At 42.7% G+C, this 16118-nt stretch overlaps 1 protein-coding gene across 1 annotated transcript in view; it reads right to left on the bottom strand.

The window, feature by feature from the left end:
* Nucleotides 1-16118, bottom strand: part of STPG2 (sperm tail PG-rich repeat containing 2) — a 975224-nt gene that overhangs the window by 748048 nt on the left and 211058 nt on the right. Inside the window, exon 10 of the mRNA XM_088464461.1 lies at nt 12045-12137. Within this exon, the coding sequence (XP_088320587.1) occupies nt 12045-12137 (93 nt within the window). The remainder of the gene's footprint in view (nt 1-12044; nt 12138-16118) is intronic.

Raw genomic sequence — 16118 nt, 5'->3', positions numbered from 1 at the left:
TTGGAACCACTGATCTTTGCAATTGAATTTCATAAGAGAAGACTCCCTCATGCACACGTGTTGGCAATATTATCTGATGACAAGACATGACGAAGACAAAATTTACAAAATTATTGAGCCAAGTTGCCTTAAAAAGAACAACATCTGAGACTTCATGATGATATCACAAGATGCATGTTTCATAGTCCATGTGGTCCACTAAATCCAAAGGCTCCATGCATGCATTACAGTCTATGAGCCTGATTCAGAGTTGTACGCCATGCCGATGTTTTTGCAGTTGAGCGATTATCAGCAATCCGCGAGTGCATCTGAGTCACATAGCAGCTGCATCCCTTGCACCTATGGTAGTTGCGCCCATGTTTTCAAACACATGTACAATAGTCATGACTGCCACAAGTAATCAGTTCACTATACATGGAATATTAAGGAAAGTAAATAGAAACTAATACATAGATGTGCAGACGCTACCATTGGTAGAATGTTTAATGTAAGTCCAAGCCAAATAGAAAAATATTTCCTAAAAATACTTCTTTTACATGTGAAAGGTGTCACATGTTTTGACAAGCTAAGAATGTTTAATGTTAATCTTTCATTTGAAACTTACCATGCAACATGTGTAGCTCTAGGCTCACTAGATGATGATACAGGATGGGACACCTATCTACAGAAGCTGAAGCTATGCAAATGTGTGTGCAATTAATACACTTAGGCTCTGATTCAGAGCCGGACGCTCTGACAGAGCGCTCGCTCTGAATCAGGGCCGTCCTTATCTTTTTTTAGAGGGGCCTACTGGCCGCTCGCATAGCTGTGGGTGACCACCCACAGCTATAGCGAGCGGTGAAAAAGATGGTCGCGATGGTCAAGACCATCGCGACCATCGGGCTTGCGACGAGACCCTTGTGGTAGGGTCTCGTTGCCGAGAGCACTCCCACAGACATCACTTGTGATGTCAGTGGGGCCGGCTCCAGGCGGTAGGCGTTCCCATGGGAACGCCTCCATCTGGGCAGCCACGCCCCCGGCATGCCCACCAAAGGGGGCATGCTGTCACTCACCATCGACAGCACGCCCCCTTTGTAGCGAGACCCATAGCGATGGCTTGGCCGTCGCTATCCAGGTCTCGCGCATGCGCACGACGAGCCGGGTCCGTCGTGCGCATGCGCACTGGGCCAACATCGACCCGCTTGGGAGCGCTCACCACTCGCGAGCGGGTCTGAATCAGGCCCTTATTTGCATGCATTTGTGTAATGTGTAAACCTGCAGAATCGGCTGCTCTGTTTGAAAGGCACAAAGTGCATGTTATGAAAGATTATTTTCAAAAATATCCCATTGGTGAACATGCACTGTATTTAACATTCATTAATATTGAAAAAAAAATGAGAGGCATAACAAAATTATCAGACTTTAGTTTTCCAAACATTCCTGCTAAAGTACGTTATGTGTTATTGGATAAAGATAATCTGTATGACGCTGACAAAAATCAAAAAATCAACACTATAAAGATATGTCTTTGACATTATTGTTGAAGACATTGTACAGACCAACTTGAGCAGTCATTGTTTTTTCATTGAAGGACCAGGTGGAAGTGAAAAGACCTACCTTTATAACAGGTTAATACATTATATATGAAGTTTAAATAAAATTGTCCTGTCATGTGCATATACAGGAATTGCAGCAACATTATTGGCAGTTGGTCGTACATCTCATAGTTGTTTCATACTTACTGTTATATAGTTGATCAAAAAATACAACCTGCAATATTAAGGGGTTGGGAATGAAATCCTGGTGGATGAAGACGGTGGGAAGCCGTCTGTTGGGATTACGATGTCAGGTGTCGAGATTTAGACGCCTATCTTTAGCCCCAAATTGGGATTTCGACGCCGGGATTTAGTCAGATGACTTCCCGGCTGTCGGTATATTGACTACATCCCCTATTAAGCTTGCAATCAAACAAGCTAAAAACCTTAATATTGCAGAATCATTTGGGATGAGGCATCAAAGGTTTCAGCACATGGCATCAATGCAGAAGATACTCTGTTTAGAAAAATAAAGTCAAGAAAACAAAACCTATTAGTCCCGGTAGCCAAAGATTTTGGAAATTCAGTCATTGTTTTTAGAGGGGGTTTCAGAGAAAATGTACCAGTTGTTCCACATGGCAGTAGTACAGAAGTACTGTACTTTCATCTTGCATAAAAAAGTTTTTAATTGCTTCTGCAAATAAAAACTCAAATAGTGAGCAAAATGAAATGATGGCCTACCAAGTTTTGCAGGGTTTTTTACAACTAGGTAAAGGAAAATTGCAAAAGCCAGACTTGGGAAAAGGGATATTTGAAATACCAGCAATGTGTGTTGTGATGGATTCCATTGTAGACAGGGTTGTATCTTGGGGTCCCCTAGAAATGGCACTAGATGGTGGACACAGGCTTTATTTTGGAAAAAGCTGGGTAAGGCGCGCTCTCTATATGGTGGGGCAGTGTGTAAAGTGCTTGGGTATGGGTGAACTGTATGACAGAGAGACGTAGACGGTGGTGTTGGGTCAAGGTATTTTATTAGTTTAAGTAGGCACAATGCTACTAGAGGGTGACTGACCCAGGGGCAATGGGGGGAAGAGCAGGATGGGTGCACGGGGGGGAAGGTGGGTAGACCCTTTTAGGGGGCTCCTTTTCCGTGCAGTTCTGGACCAGCACGTTGTCCCTGCTGGACCTTTGGTCGACAGTCTTAACGCCCGGCACAGTGTAGGTGGAAGTCTGGTAAGGATGGATGATGAGGCGGCGTCCCGCAATTGGTACAACTTACTTACTTTATTTTGTTACTGCTTTCCTGTCCTGAATAGGCTATGACTGATTTAGATTATGATCGAAGTATCCCATTCCATGCTGTGTAAGCGAGCAGCCTGGCAAAGCATGATGTTGCTTTTGCAGAGGGACACATGTTCATTGTTCCCTCTATTTATCTGCAAAAAGATCAGGTTACTCTGATACTAACACTCACAATTCATATAAATTTTTACATTTATTTTTTAAATACTAACAAAATCAGCACACGCAGTTCAGCACAACATAGCCCAGGTTCGGTTTTGCTGAAAACTGCACACAACCGAACTTTGAGGTTGAGTCAAACAGAGTCCCGACTCCGATCCCTTTTGGGATTCCAAGTAAAACCGAACCCCGGCTCGGGTCTTCCTGCAAATCGGATCTCGGATATAAATACTGGATCTCCCGTGTTTTTGATCTCATGTAAGTCCCTTCCTTGTGATTTCAGGTGTCAAAATTGGTCTAAATTGACTGGAAATAAATGTTTTTGATGTTATTATACTATGATGTTATTAATGCTATAGGAACAAAAACCAGTCCAAGTAGCATGATTTTAGTTGTTTTTATACATTTGTTAAAGAAATCCAAACCAAAACACTTTTGAGGGTGGTTTTGCAAAAAAACAAAACCTCTGACAGTGGGTTAGCCGAAACCAAAACACATTGGTCCGCACACATCTAATGTTTGACACATTCCAAACACCAGTGGTGTCATTCTGGGGGCCAGGAAGGAGGGGGGTTGTTGCACCCAGAATGCTGGCTCCTTAATGATCAGGAGCCAGGCACTGCACTGTGATGTTATTGTGTGGCGTCCAGTCACTAAGGAGGAGGCGGCAGTGTGGGGAGAGTCTCTGAGGGAATCCCAACATCCCTTACTAGCGAGGCCACACTCTCTTTTTGGGCGCATTTGGGGCACTGTGTGTCACCAACCCTAGTTACGCCACTGTCAGACGCTCTATGATTTGTTATACTTGCAATAGTCTTATTGGATGCCAATTATTAGTGTTTTGTTTTCCAGCCTCCTCTCCTTGTTTTATTAGCCCTTATTTTGCACATGCAGCCACTCATATGCATAATAGAACATGTTTAAAAAAAAAAAAAAAAATTATATAAAGAGAAGTTCAGAAAGACAAAAAAATAAGACAACCAAATTCTCTTCACTTATTACACTACACTATATCTGAAGCTAAATGTACTGATGACAGTGGCTTAATTTTGTATAGCTTGCAGATTTGTATAATATCTTTCATTTATTTATAATAATTTGTGAGGAAAGAATCACACAACATGCCAACCAAAACAATCTGCAAGGCCTAGCATTTTTTAAGATGAATAATTGTTCCTTCGGGAAAAGTAGAGCAATTAAAATGAGCTTATAGAAGTAGAACTAAAATGTCATTTCCGATTCTTCTGAAAAAGTCTAAATAGGATTAACTTGTAAAGCTATGTTTAGCTTTAGGCCAGTTCAAAGAATTGTTATCAACTGTTGCATATGGCTGTGACAGAGATTATTTTTATTTATTTTTTTTTCACAGTAATGCATTATCATGGATGTACATTTTGGTTTGTTTAGTTAGTTACGCAGTAAAATGTTTCTTTCTGCTTAAATTTATATAATGAAGATTAATTTTACTTTTTCCATAACTTCTAAATAATACTGAATATTTATGTGGGCTGGAAATATGCAAGCTTTTGTGAAACATTTAGGGAGAAGGAAACCTAGCCACCGAAAGAACTGTGAAAAAATTATATCTACTATATAAATATAAAAATGTGATTGAGGTAAAAATGTGATATTGATGATGTATATATATGAAAAAATAGCTATAATACTAATAACACAGGTTTTTGTGTTTCTTTTATTTCCAAGGATGTGCAGAAATTTGTTTAAACCTGGATAGGATTTTTGTGGAAGTGTACTCTCCTTAATAGCCGCTTATAAATGCATGGCATATTTTTATTTAAGATATTACAGAGGCCGCTTAACAGCGATTAGCATGTGAGAGTCACTGCCCAAGTATGGAATGAGGTGTGACCAAATCCTTTGCCACCCCCAAATCCTGGCACACACACCCATACTCTTCCATAAAACAACAATGTAAAATATTATGTGCGACACCTGGAAGCAGATGTCACTGGCCCCCTCCAAGAGCCCTGGGTCTGGTTAATTAGTACCAGTCGCCCTCCCTTCTCTGCACCCCAGGCAATACCTTTAAACCATACTTGCTTACATTTTTGAACTCCTCTCCTGGAGTAGCTTGGAGAATAGTTGTAGCTGGCCCCTGAGCAGTGCCCTTTGTGTCATTAAACTCAGCCCTAAATATAAAATCCCACAAATTGCGGCTCTAAGAAGAGGGGGTGGGGCCAAAATGTTGTTATACTCATAGAATTATGTCATATTGACCCCACTCCCTCCACATGGATGCACAATACCCGATATATTCTCTCAATCCTGTCCACTTCTCCCGGAAGTTGGAAATCCACTCACTCTTCAGGGTGTCCATGGGACTACCCAAAAAATCATGAGTCGTGTGGACATTCCGGGAGAGTAGGTAAGTATGGCCTAAACATTACAGCAATGCAACCACATCACAGAAATCACCAATACCCTGACACTATAGTAATTATCGCACTTGACAGCAATACCCCCACCTCTTCCTATTACTAAAATTGGTTATACTGCACCCACATACTGTACAATAGCAATAGCTTTCAACAGGGTTGGGTATGGCAGACCGGCAGTCAGGATGCCGGCTGTCAAAATATCGACAGCGGCATCCCGATGCTCAGAAACCCTCTAACACTAACTCTCCCTTCATGCATCTTAACCCCCCCACACCTTAACCCTCCATGTTAGTGCCTAAACCTAACCCTCCCTCCTTACTGCCTAACCCTAACCCACCGCTTGGTGGTGCCTAACCCTAACCCCCCCCCGTAATGCCTAAACCTAACCCCCCCGTAGTGCCTAAACCTAACCCTCCCCTCTCATGGCTAACAGCTAGCCCGGGCCGCTATACTTGCAATGGGGATGCCGGCTGTCGGGATTACGGCGTCGGCCTCTTATCTGATGTCGGGATTACGGCGCAGGTGTTGTGGCCGCAGCGTGTTATGCCAGAACCGGGATTTTGCCCGCCAGCATCCCGATCGTAAGTAAACTGACTACATCCCCCTTCAACAGTTGCCTTTACATTCTTGTAAAAGTTATTTACAGTATGTTTGAAGTAGGGGTGAGCGGGTTCGGTTTTACTCGGTTTTACTCGGATCTTTTTATTGGCTATCGCCGAACACGTGTTTTGGATAGCGAATAAAATCGAGCCGAAGTTGCGGTAAAGTGGCGATAAGAACCGAGTAAAACCGAGTAAAACCGAACCCGCTCACCCCTAGTTTGAAGTAATCCATACATTTAGGCTCAGTATACCTTTTTGCTGATCAACCACAAACAAGCATGTCAGAAGATGGGATCTATTTATCAATATCCGGTGATAGAAAAGGTTTTCTTTCACACTGCACTGGAAGCCAGGACATGGACATCCAGAAGACGATGACGAAATTGCACTTGCTGGTTGTTTTTGGATGACATCGCTGACAGCAATTTGTAGCGCCATACCAAAAATATTCTAAATTACACCTAAAAGAATCCTTTTCTCTTTTCCCATACTTCCCTGACATTCATCTTCTCATTACATTGTGCATCAATGTGCCTCACAAGGAATCCGATGCACAGCTGCACGCAAGTCAGCCATAAATATACCCACATTATGTGCATGGAATTACAGATGAGTGGGCTCAGTTCTCAGAGAACCAAGACCACCCGTACTTCTAGGATCCAGGGGGATTTGAGACACAGCTCAGATCTCTGTGCCTCCACCGGATCCCTATCTGAGGCAAAACCACGAGATCCCGTTGTCGGATATTGCGGTTTTGCCTCGGACGCCAATTTCAAAAGTCCCATTGCACCGTATTCAACCGACTCTGTATCCCCGCAGTGTATTTAACCCACACTATATCCCGCACTGTATATGACCCGCACAGTATCCAACCCACACTGTATCGACCTGCACTGTATCCGACCCACACTGTATCCCACACTGTAACTGACTCGCACTGTATCCAACCCACACTGTATCCCGCACTGTATCCAACCTACTCTGTATCCTGTACTGTATCCGACCTGCAATATATCCAACCAGAACTGTACCCAACCCGCACTGTATACAATCTGCACTGTATCCAACCTGAACTGTATCCAACCCGCACTGTATACGACCTGCACTGTAACCTGCACTGTATCCAACCCGCACTGTATACGACCTGCACTGTAACCTGCACTGTATCCAACCCGCACTGTATACGACCTGCACTGTAACCTGCACTGTATCCAACCTGAACTGTATCCAACCCGCACTGTATACGACATGCACTGTAACCTGCACTGTATCCAACCCGCACTGTATACGACCTGCACTGTAACCTGCACTGTATCCATCCTACACTGTTTCTGACCCGCATGTACGGAACACTGTTTTTATGATTAGAGAGATTTTTGGAAACTGCTCAACAAAAAGGCTGATTGATTGGGGCTCTATCTGGGCACAGAATGCCAGTAATCAGTGGCCCAGCGCCCCCAGGAGGGAAATACAGATTGGGCACAGAGAATAGGCATGTGCTGGGGGCATGTGCACGTGTGTAGGGGGCACTCACTTCTCTGTTGCTATTTTACATATGGTTTAGGGTTTTTTCTTTGCTGCTTGTTAACTACGAATACTTTTGTTTTGAGCAAGGATATTCCACGCATGATTTTTAGTATTGTTACTATTGAAAGTACTTGTGAGTTAGTTTGATTGGCTATTGCTAATACATTAATGATTTGCTAAATATTTTTAAACAGAAATAACTGTTGCTTACTTTAGCCAGCCAGCTCGCTGAAGCCTTTGGCCTATATTGGTGAAAAGTAGTGAAAACAATGTTGTGAGCTGTGAGGTGGTCAAAATTGATTGGAAATGACTAGAAATTAATGTTATTAAGGTTAGTAATACTGGAACAAACACAGGGCCTGATTCAGACCCGGTCACGAGCGCTGAGCGCTCGCAAGCGGGTCGATGTTGGCCTAGTGCGCATGCGTGAGACCCGGATAGAGACGGGCAAACCGTCGCTCCGGGTCTCGTACCAAAGGGGGCATGCTGTCGATGTTGAGTGACAGCACGCCCCCTTTGGTGGGCGTGCCGGGGACATGGCTGCCCAGACGGAGGCGTTCCCATGGGACCGCCTACCGTCTGGGGTCGGCCCCACTGACATCACAAGTGATGTCAGTGGGAGTGCTTTCGGCTCTGCTCTCGGTAACGAGACCCTACCACAAGGGTCTCGTCGCAAGCCCGATGGTCGCGATGGTCTTGACCATCGCGACCATCTTCCTGGCCGCTCGCTATAGCTGTGGGTGGTCACCCACAGCTATGCGAGCGGCCAGGAGGCTGCTTTAAAAATCAAGAAGGACGGCCCTGATTCAGAGCGAGCGCTCTGTCAGAGCGTCCGGCTCTGAATCAGGGCCACAGGCCCAAATTATGTGATTTTAGCTGTTTTTATAATTTAAAAAAAAAAAATACAGATCCAAAACTAAAACACTAGAGAGTGGTTTTGCAAAACCAGATCTAAAAAACCAAAACACGAGAGTTAATCCAGATCCAAAACCAAAACACGGTGGTCGGTGCACATCATGATGAAACTAAATGTTGCCATTCACTCGTATGCAGATCTGTGTGTAGGCAAATGCCACACCTCTATCCATATACTGGCAGTCAGGATGCTGACGCTTACATTAACGGCGCCAGAATCCTTACGACGATCACAATCCCAGTGGTGGCAACCCGATGGCCAGGATACCAAAGCTAAGTAGCGAGGTTGAAGGGCATGTTAGGGTTAGGCACTAGGGGGAGGATTAGGTTTAGGCACTAAGGGGGAGGGTTAGGTTTAGGGTGCGGAGAGTAGGAGGTTAGGCTTAGGCCCTGGGGGGTTAGGGGAGGGAGAGGGGGAGGGTTAGGCAATAGGGGAGGGTTAGGGTTAGGCACTAAGGGGGAGGATTAAGGGTGCAGGGTGGGGGAGGTTAGGTTTAGGCACTAGGGAGGTAGGGTTAGGGTAGGGAGAAGAGGAGGGTTAGCATACCAACCAGCAGGTGTTGGTACAACAAGGGTTGGGTATGGGATCCCGAGTGCCGGCATCCTGTACCCAACCCCATTCACTTGGTTTCATTGCCATCTTAACTATCAGCATGCACTTGCATCAGCCCTATTCATGCTGTAAGAAATACATCCGAATTCAGACGGATCTCTGCGTAAGCACATCTTTGCTTGCATGCACAATACGCCCTCATACAGTATGTGAAAGCCCTGTTGCGATACAATTACACCCATTCAGTTGAATTGATGTGACTGAGTTGTGGATGACTTTGAATCACCTAGAGATGTTTGTGCTCAGCTACAAAGCATGCACAAAACAGGCTGGCATGCAACTCTGCATCAGCTCCAATGCACAAAACAGGCTGGCATGCAACTCTGCATCAGTTCCAATGCACAAAACAGGCTGGCATGCAACTCTGCATCAGCTCCAATGCACAAAACAGGCTGGCATGCAAATCTGCATCAGCTCCAATGCACAAAACAGGCTGGCATGCAACTCTGCATCAGCTCCAATGTACAAAACAGGCTGGCAACTCTGCATCTGTTCCAATGCCCAAAACAGGCTGTCATGCAAATCTGCATCAGCTCCAATGCACAAAACAGGCTGGCATGCAAATCTGCATCAGCTCCAATGCACAAAACACAAGAAAATGAGAAACCGCACTACTATACAAAGAATGGAAATGTTTTAATAATAGTTAGTCAATAGTGGTGACTACAGTAACAAATACTACAATAGGTACATAACAAGTGCATAAAACAAATGGAGACAATGGTAAAAAGATTGAATTAACAAAAGTACATATTCAGTGGTTAAAGTATTGCAATGAAAAATGGCCACTACATAATAAATGTTCCAATAAGATGATTTTTCACTGTTGATTGAGAGCAGGTATAAATCCAAATCGTGGGTTGATTTATAGTGTACACTATATTGAAACAGTAGACAAATAGAACCAGTGCTCTGTAGTGAATAAATATTAAAATGTCACAGTTGCAATAAAAATGTCCATTAGTAGCAATGATCCATGTACTGATAATTGTTTAGCTACCAAAAAGACGTGGCATAGGGCTCTGTCCGTTATAGGTAAAGCCGCTGTGACTGTCTGACACCAGAACACTCGGTCTAATAGCCTGAATCCCCGTCAATAGTGGATTATGGATACAATATGTAACCCCAAGATGTGATAGCAGGCTCACGTGTAATTCGGTGACCGGCTCCAGTGGCTCAGATATACTCACTGGTGTGTGAGAGAGAGCTCAAATTTATCAAAAATCGGGATGACAAGCTCAGGGGAGATAGGAGCAAACTCTTTGTCAAAATCACTTTTCCAAGTTTAACCCCTCTGAGCTGTGAGATGGTCAGAAACATACACAAATCATTGTGATTTGTGTATGTTTCTTTCTGTAACTGTAAAAAATAGGGATAAATTGAGAAAAAAATTACGTGAGGTCCCCCCCCAAAACACTAATCAGCCTTGGGCTTGCCAGCCTCTCCAGGTTCATAACATTACAGGGAAAAAAATGTGTAGGGATCCCCTGTACTGTAAGAACCAGCACAGAGCTGGTTTTACTTGGAGAACCACAAGTACCAGCATTCGGGGCATTAAGGGCCCACTGGTACCTGTAGTTCACCTGTAAAGAAATGGTTATAAAAACACACCACACACCTGTAAAATAAAGCTTTATTACACATATGCATACACATACATACTCACCTGTTTCCAGATGTTCGCGTCCACTTGTCAACGTAAAGTATCCTATTGGAATTACCTGTTAAAAAAGATCCAATACTCACCTCTGTGTCCCACGATGTTCTCCGTCGAAATTGAAGGCGGGCCCCTGATACAATGTAACAGCATGTTACTGCATGCTGTCACACTGCGCTAATGTCAGCTCGTGGGAACGAGCAGACTTCAGTCACGTGCCGCCGGCCAATAGGATACTTTACGTTGACAAGTGGATGCGAACATCTGGAAACAGGTGAGTATGTATGTGTATGCATGTATGTAATAAAGCTTTATTTTACAGGTATATGGTGTGTTTATTAACCATTTCTTTACAGGTGAACTACAGGTACCAGTGGGCCCTTAAAGCCCCGCATGCTGGTACTTGAGGTTCTCCAAGTACCAACATGCAGGGGAGGCTTGCTGGGACCTGTAGTTCCACTGTAATGACAATGATGAAAAATCTTAATTTTACGCTTCACCTAACACAATCAACCCACCACCCAGGGGTGGCGGGGATAGCCCCGGGCTATCAGCCTAGGCCAGGGGTGCCTGGAGAGGGTGACCCCTTTATTGGGGGGGTCACCAACTCCCCAGGGATCCCTGGCCTGGGCTGACTATTGGTCAGGGCTGATGCTGCGGCTGGGGGGCACGGTGAAAGGGCACCCCTGGCTGTGGCATCAGCCCCCCATTAGAAAGGGTCCAGGGTTGGTTTTAAATATACGGTGTAACCCACGTAATTTTTTTTTCGCCGTATATTTAAAACCAGCTCTGTCCCTGCAGCCTTGTGCTGGTTCTTACATTACAGGGGAACGCTACACATTTTTTTCCTTGTAATGTTAAGAACCTGGACAGGCTGGCAAGCCCGGGGCTGGTTAGTGTTTTGGGGGGGAACCTCACGTCAATTTTTTTTGAACATTTTTCAAATTTTTACAAGGGTTAACACACAAGCAGCAAGCACATATCTCACTGATATGTGCTGGCTGCTAGCTCCGGAGAGGTTTGCAGAGAGAAAACACTGCAAACTCGGGTGATTAATCTCCTGCAAAACGAGTTACTCGGGAGAGATATATCGTTCTGCTTCACCATCGGCAAAGTTGTTTAGCCTCAAATCGCCTGTTGGTAAATTTGGTAAAAGAAAAGGGATTAAATCACCCGAATTTTGGCGAATTCCAGCGAGTTAAATCACTTTGAAAATCGGGACCATCTCGAATCTTAGTAAATTTACCCCTAGCTGTCATACTGCTGTGCTGCCAATTTCTAACAGACTCCAAATAATGATACAAGAAAAATCAAGAGATTTGAGTGATATATAATTGTGCCTTATAGCCACCTTACCTTTGCACATATTTGGGTATTGAGCCTTTCTGTTCCTGATGAGAACACTGAAGTTGTTTGATGCTTGTAAGGTTCTTCAGTTCTATCTTTAACCTACAGAACAATATACAATGATAAAAAGGAACAATTTAAAGGATATACAGCCTAAAAATATATTTTCAGTATCTTTCTAACACAAAAAGTTTCTTGCATATTGTCATCTTTGTGTCATATTGTCATACAGTATACTGTAATTATCACCTTACAGTCCAATAATTAAAAAGCAAAAATATATATATATATATATACAGTATATATATATATATATATATATATTCTTCTGCAATGAAAGCCAAACACGTGTTAGTTTTGAGAGTGCTGAGAGTGCAAGACAATTTTGTATTGTGTTTGCTTTAATGCACTTTGCATTGTCTCACACAATAGAAATTGGTAAACTATTTTAAAATATGCCTATTTTATGATAACATAGCTGAAATTAGTCATTAAGATACATATTAATATAATTATGGCAAAAGTACTACCTTGTTTTATATGCAGAAGGGGAGGGATGAGAGAATATAGCAGGATAACTGTACCATTGTGTTCTTAGTACCCACCTTCCCCACCTTTGTCACCTGGAGAAAGAGGGTGTGTAGTGTCACAGAGTTTGTCAGTGTGCCAGTCTGTCTGTTCTGTCGGTCTACATCCCAGTCATGTCTGTATCTGCCTTGCAGTCCTATATGAAGGTCAACCTCCCAGTCCTGTCTATGAGTCTGTCTCTCAGTCCTGTCAGTGAGTCTGTCACTCAGTTCTGTCAGCAAGTTTGTTTCCCTGTTTTAAATAGGATATACCTTACCAATGGCTGTTAGATTGGGGCAGTACCGATCATGTTGTAAAACAGAGCCCTTAAATTTGGAGTGTGCCACTAAAATTGGGACAGTTGGGAGATATGGTATACACAATATGAGGTCACCTTATCTCTGACCAGTATCCTGTCTAGTCACAAATCGGTCCTGATGTGGGCTGCTTATTAGATGCTACTATTGTCACCCTGTTTGCATTATTACTGTTTTGCCAATAATGTAAAGTAACCCCGGTACCAAAGAAGAGTATTGTGGCAGAATGAGGCTAGATGGCGCTGGTGAGCCATTGATTCTATAATGTGATGTTCCCACACAAGTTTAAAAAGGGGTGTGACTACACCTATCTGCGGCCATGTGGATACAGCCTGGTGGGGCTGTGGCAGCCAGCAAGAAGCAGGCAGGACGTTGAGACTTTAAGTGAAGGTGTTTGCAGAGTAGCTGCCCCTTGACAGATATGGCTGAAGAAGTAAGGTAGTGCCCTAAAAGGGAGGCTAGGATGTTTTTTATTTTCTCTTGATTTATGCTGACAAAATCGAAGCTTAATTTATTTATTTAAACCTGGAAAAGCTGTATGGTGACCCTTATTTGAGCATTCAAATACAGCACCATAGAAGAAACTATCCCGAAACATTATAGTATAGATGCTAATCAGTAGAATGTCACTGAATATATTTTCCAAAAATTAATAAGCAACTCTATGTGACTCAGATGTACTTCTTGTTTATATAAAGTGTTAAAAAAAAGTAAATAATGCATGCTTATGCTGGCCATACACGCTGCAATTATCGGGACGATCTGCCCGATATCGGCGGATCGCCGCGATAATTGTAGCGTGGGGGGGCGACCGAGGGTTAACGATCTGCCCGATATCGGCGGATCGCCCCGATAATTGTAGCGTGGGGGGGGCGACCGAGGGTTAAATATTGCTCGGTCGGGCATGCTGGATTGTCCAGCATGCCCGTCCGATGCGATATTTACCCGGTAACTGTCGGCCGCATCGGGCAGTGTATGCCCAGCGCGGCCGACAGACATTTCCTGTGAACAGGGAAATGTCTCCTCCCCCGGGGGCGGAGCGCAGATGTCGGGTTATACACTGTGAGATTTCTCTCACTGTGTATGCCGCGGACATCTGCGGCTGGCAGCCGGCCAGATAAAATGTCTGTCGGTCTGACAGACATTTTATCTTGCCGTGTATGCCCAGCATTATTGTGGCAAGTTTTTATTTGAAGCATTTGGAAACCCATCATTCTGCATTTGACCCTGCTACATTCAAATAACTGATCTTAATATTATTATATAATGTATTCTCTAATATAATAATATATTCTCTAATATATTCTTTCCAGCATTCCTGTCTCTTTTCAGCTGTGTCTAAGCACAGCTTTACTGTCGCTGCTCCATTCATACCTATAATATGATTTTTCTATCTTTATCAACCGTGTGAAGGATCTATTAATTGAATCATGTTAGTTCCTTTAAGAAACAATGTAGTTACAGTATATAACTATTCCTCAAAGAAAAATTCATTTTCATAAATATTTCATTTGCTGGTTCTATTCAGACAAGTCACGGAAGGGGATTACATTTGAAATCCTTTCTGTAATAGAGAGCTTATTGCTTTTAAGACTGGTTCCTGATCCTGCATCTAAACAAATGACCTGTTATATTCCATTATCACTCAGCACCCAGCGGCCATTGTTATGAGTTTGGCTGTAATCAGACTTCAGTTCTATTGAGCTCAGATGCATACAGGAAACATAATCAAAAGCATACAAAGGACATCTTTCATGTAGTTTAACAAAGTATCTGTTGTACAATAAACCATATTATCATGTGGTTTTCTTTATACGCTTTGTTTAATTCACTTGCATGGCATTTTACATTAGACTTGTAAAGAGTTGCTTTTAAGTGCAATATACAGCCTATCCACTAGAAGACAGGCAAAAGACTGCACGATTATGACATTGTAATCGTGCAGTCGTTTGTCAGTTTATGATTGAACGAGCAGTCGTTCAGTGCAGGCATAATCAATCATCTGCAAACATGCTGAACCTGATGTCTAAAAGACCAATTTTCTAAACAATCTGCAAACAATTTTCAAACGATTATCGAACGATCTAACGATATCAAAATCATTATCGTTCAATCGCTAATTTTAATTGTCTAGTGGATAGGCACCTTTACCCCCTTTTTTAAACTTCTGTTTAAAATCCATCTACTGTATTATAAAAAACACCTCTGTTGACAAGGGCTCTCCATTAAATTGGACGTAATTTCATTTTGCAGGGTTTTTTCCAGGGTTGGAAAAAACAGATTTTTTTTTTAAAAACAAGTTTTTGTTGTTGTTTAAACCAGTTTTTTTTTAATTGTTTTAATAAGAAAAATGTAATCCTGCTTATTATATTAATACTGTGAAATATTGCTATGTATTAGAAACTTTGATCAACCATGTTGTAATGCTTTCTAACATTAATAATCCAAAATTATTAAAATTATTTATCTCATCAAAAGAGAGTCAGGTCAGACTAAAGGGGGAATTCAATTAGGGCGGTAACCTCTGGCTTTATTGCCTGAGGCAATTAAATTAGCCTCCCTTTTTCACCTGAGCCCCTTTTTAACGGCCATTAAAAAGGGGCATTAAGTGCAATTAACGGCCGTTAACTCAGTGCCAAATGTAATACGTTGAGAGTTTAGAAAACGTGAGCATTTAGCAGTATTCTTTCACATTGGTCGAGTTTTATCTTCAAAATGGGAAAACATCTGATTGTGAGTTTAAATTGTGAGAGTTTTTTAATCTAAAAATATGTGAGTTTGCATGTTCTCGTAGTCTATTACATTGGCCGAATTTACTGCTAACCACTCACATTTTCGAAACTCTCACCCTATTACATTTGGCCCATAGAGTCCGTAATAAGCTTACAGACCTATGCATTAACTGGGTCTTCACACCCGTTAACTGCACACTTATCAGATTATTTTTTTCCAGTCTCAGGAGATATGAAAGAAGTCTCTAATAAGCAGGGCTAATTGAATATGGGGCGGCGATCAATTAGCACCCATTTAGTTAATGGGTCTATTTGAATTCCCCTCTTAGTTGGTTACCATTTGAGATTGAGAATGTTAGTTGTGGTTTTCTCATGTCCTATAAGATTGTTAGGGGAGGAGTTTGTGGAGTCTTAGCTGATGCTAGACTGATTTAATACCTCTCTGATCTGGTTCATCCTCCCACCCT

Source organism: Taudactylus pleione, unplaced genomic scaffold (assembly GCF_031769625.1).
Source record: "Taudactylus pleione unplaced genomic scaffold, aTauple2 ptg000055l, whole genome shotgun sequence".
In the NCBI taxonomy this organism is placed as follows: domain Eukaryota; kingdom Metazoa; phylum Chordata; class Amphibia; order Anura; family Myobatrachidae; genus Taudactylus; species Taudactylus pleione.
This window is presented reverse-complemented; position numbering and strand designations above follow the sequence as displayed.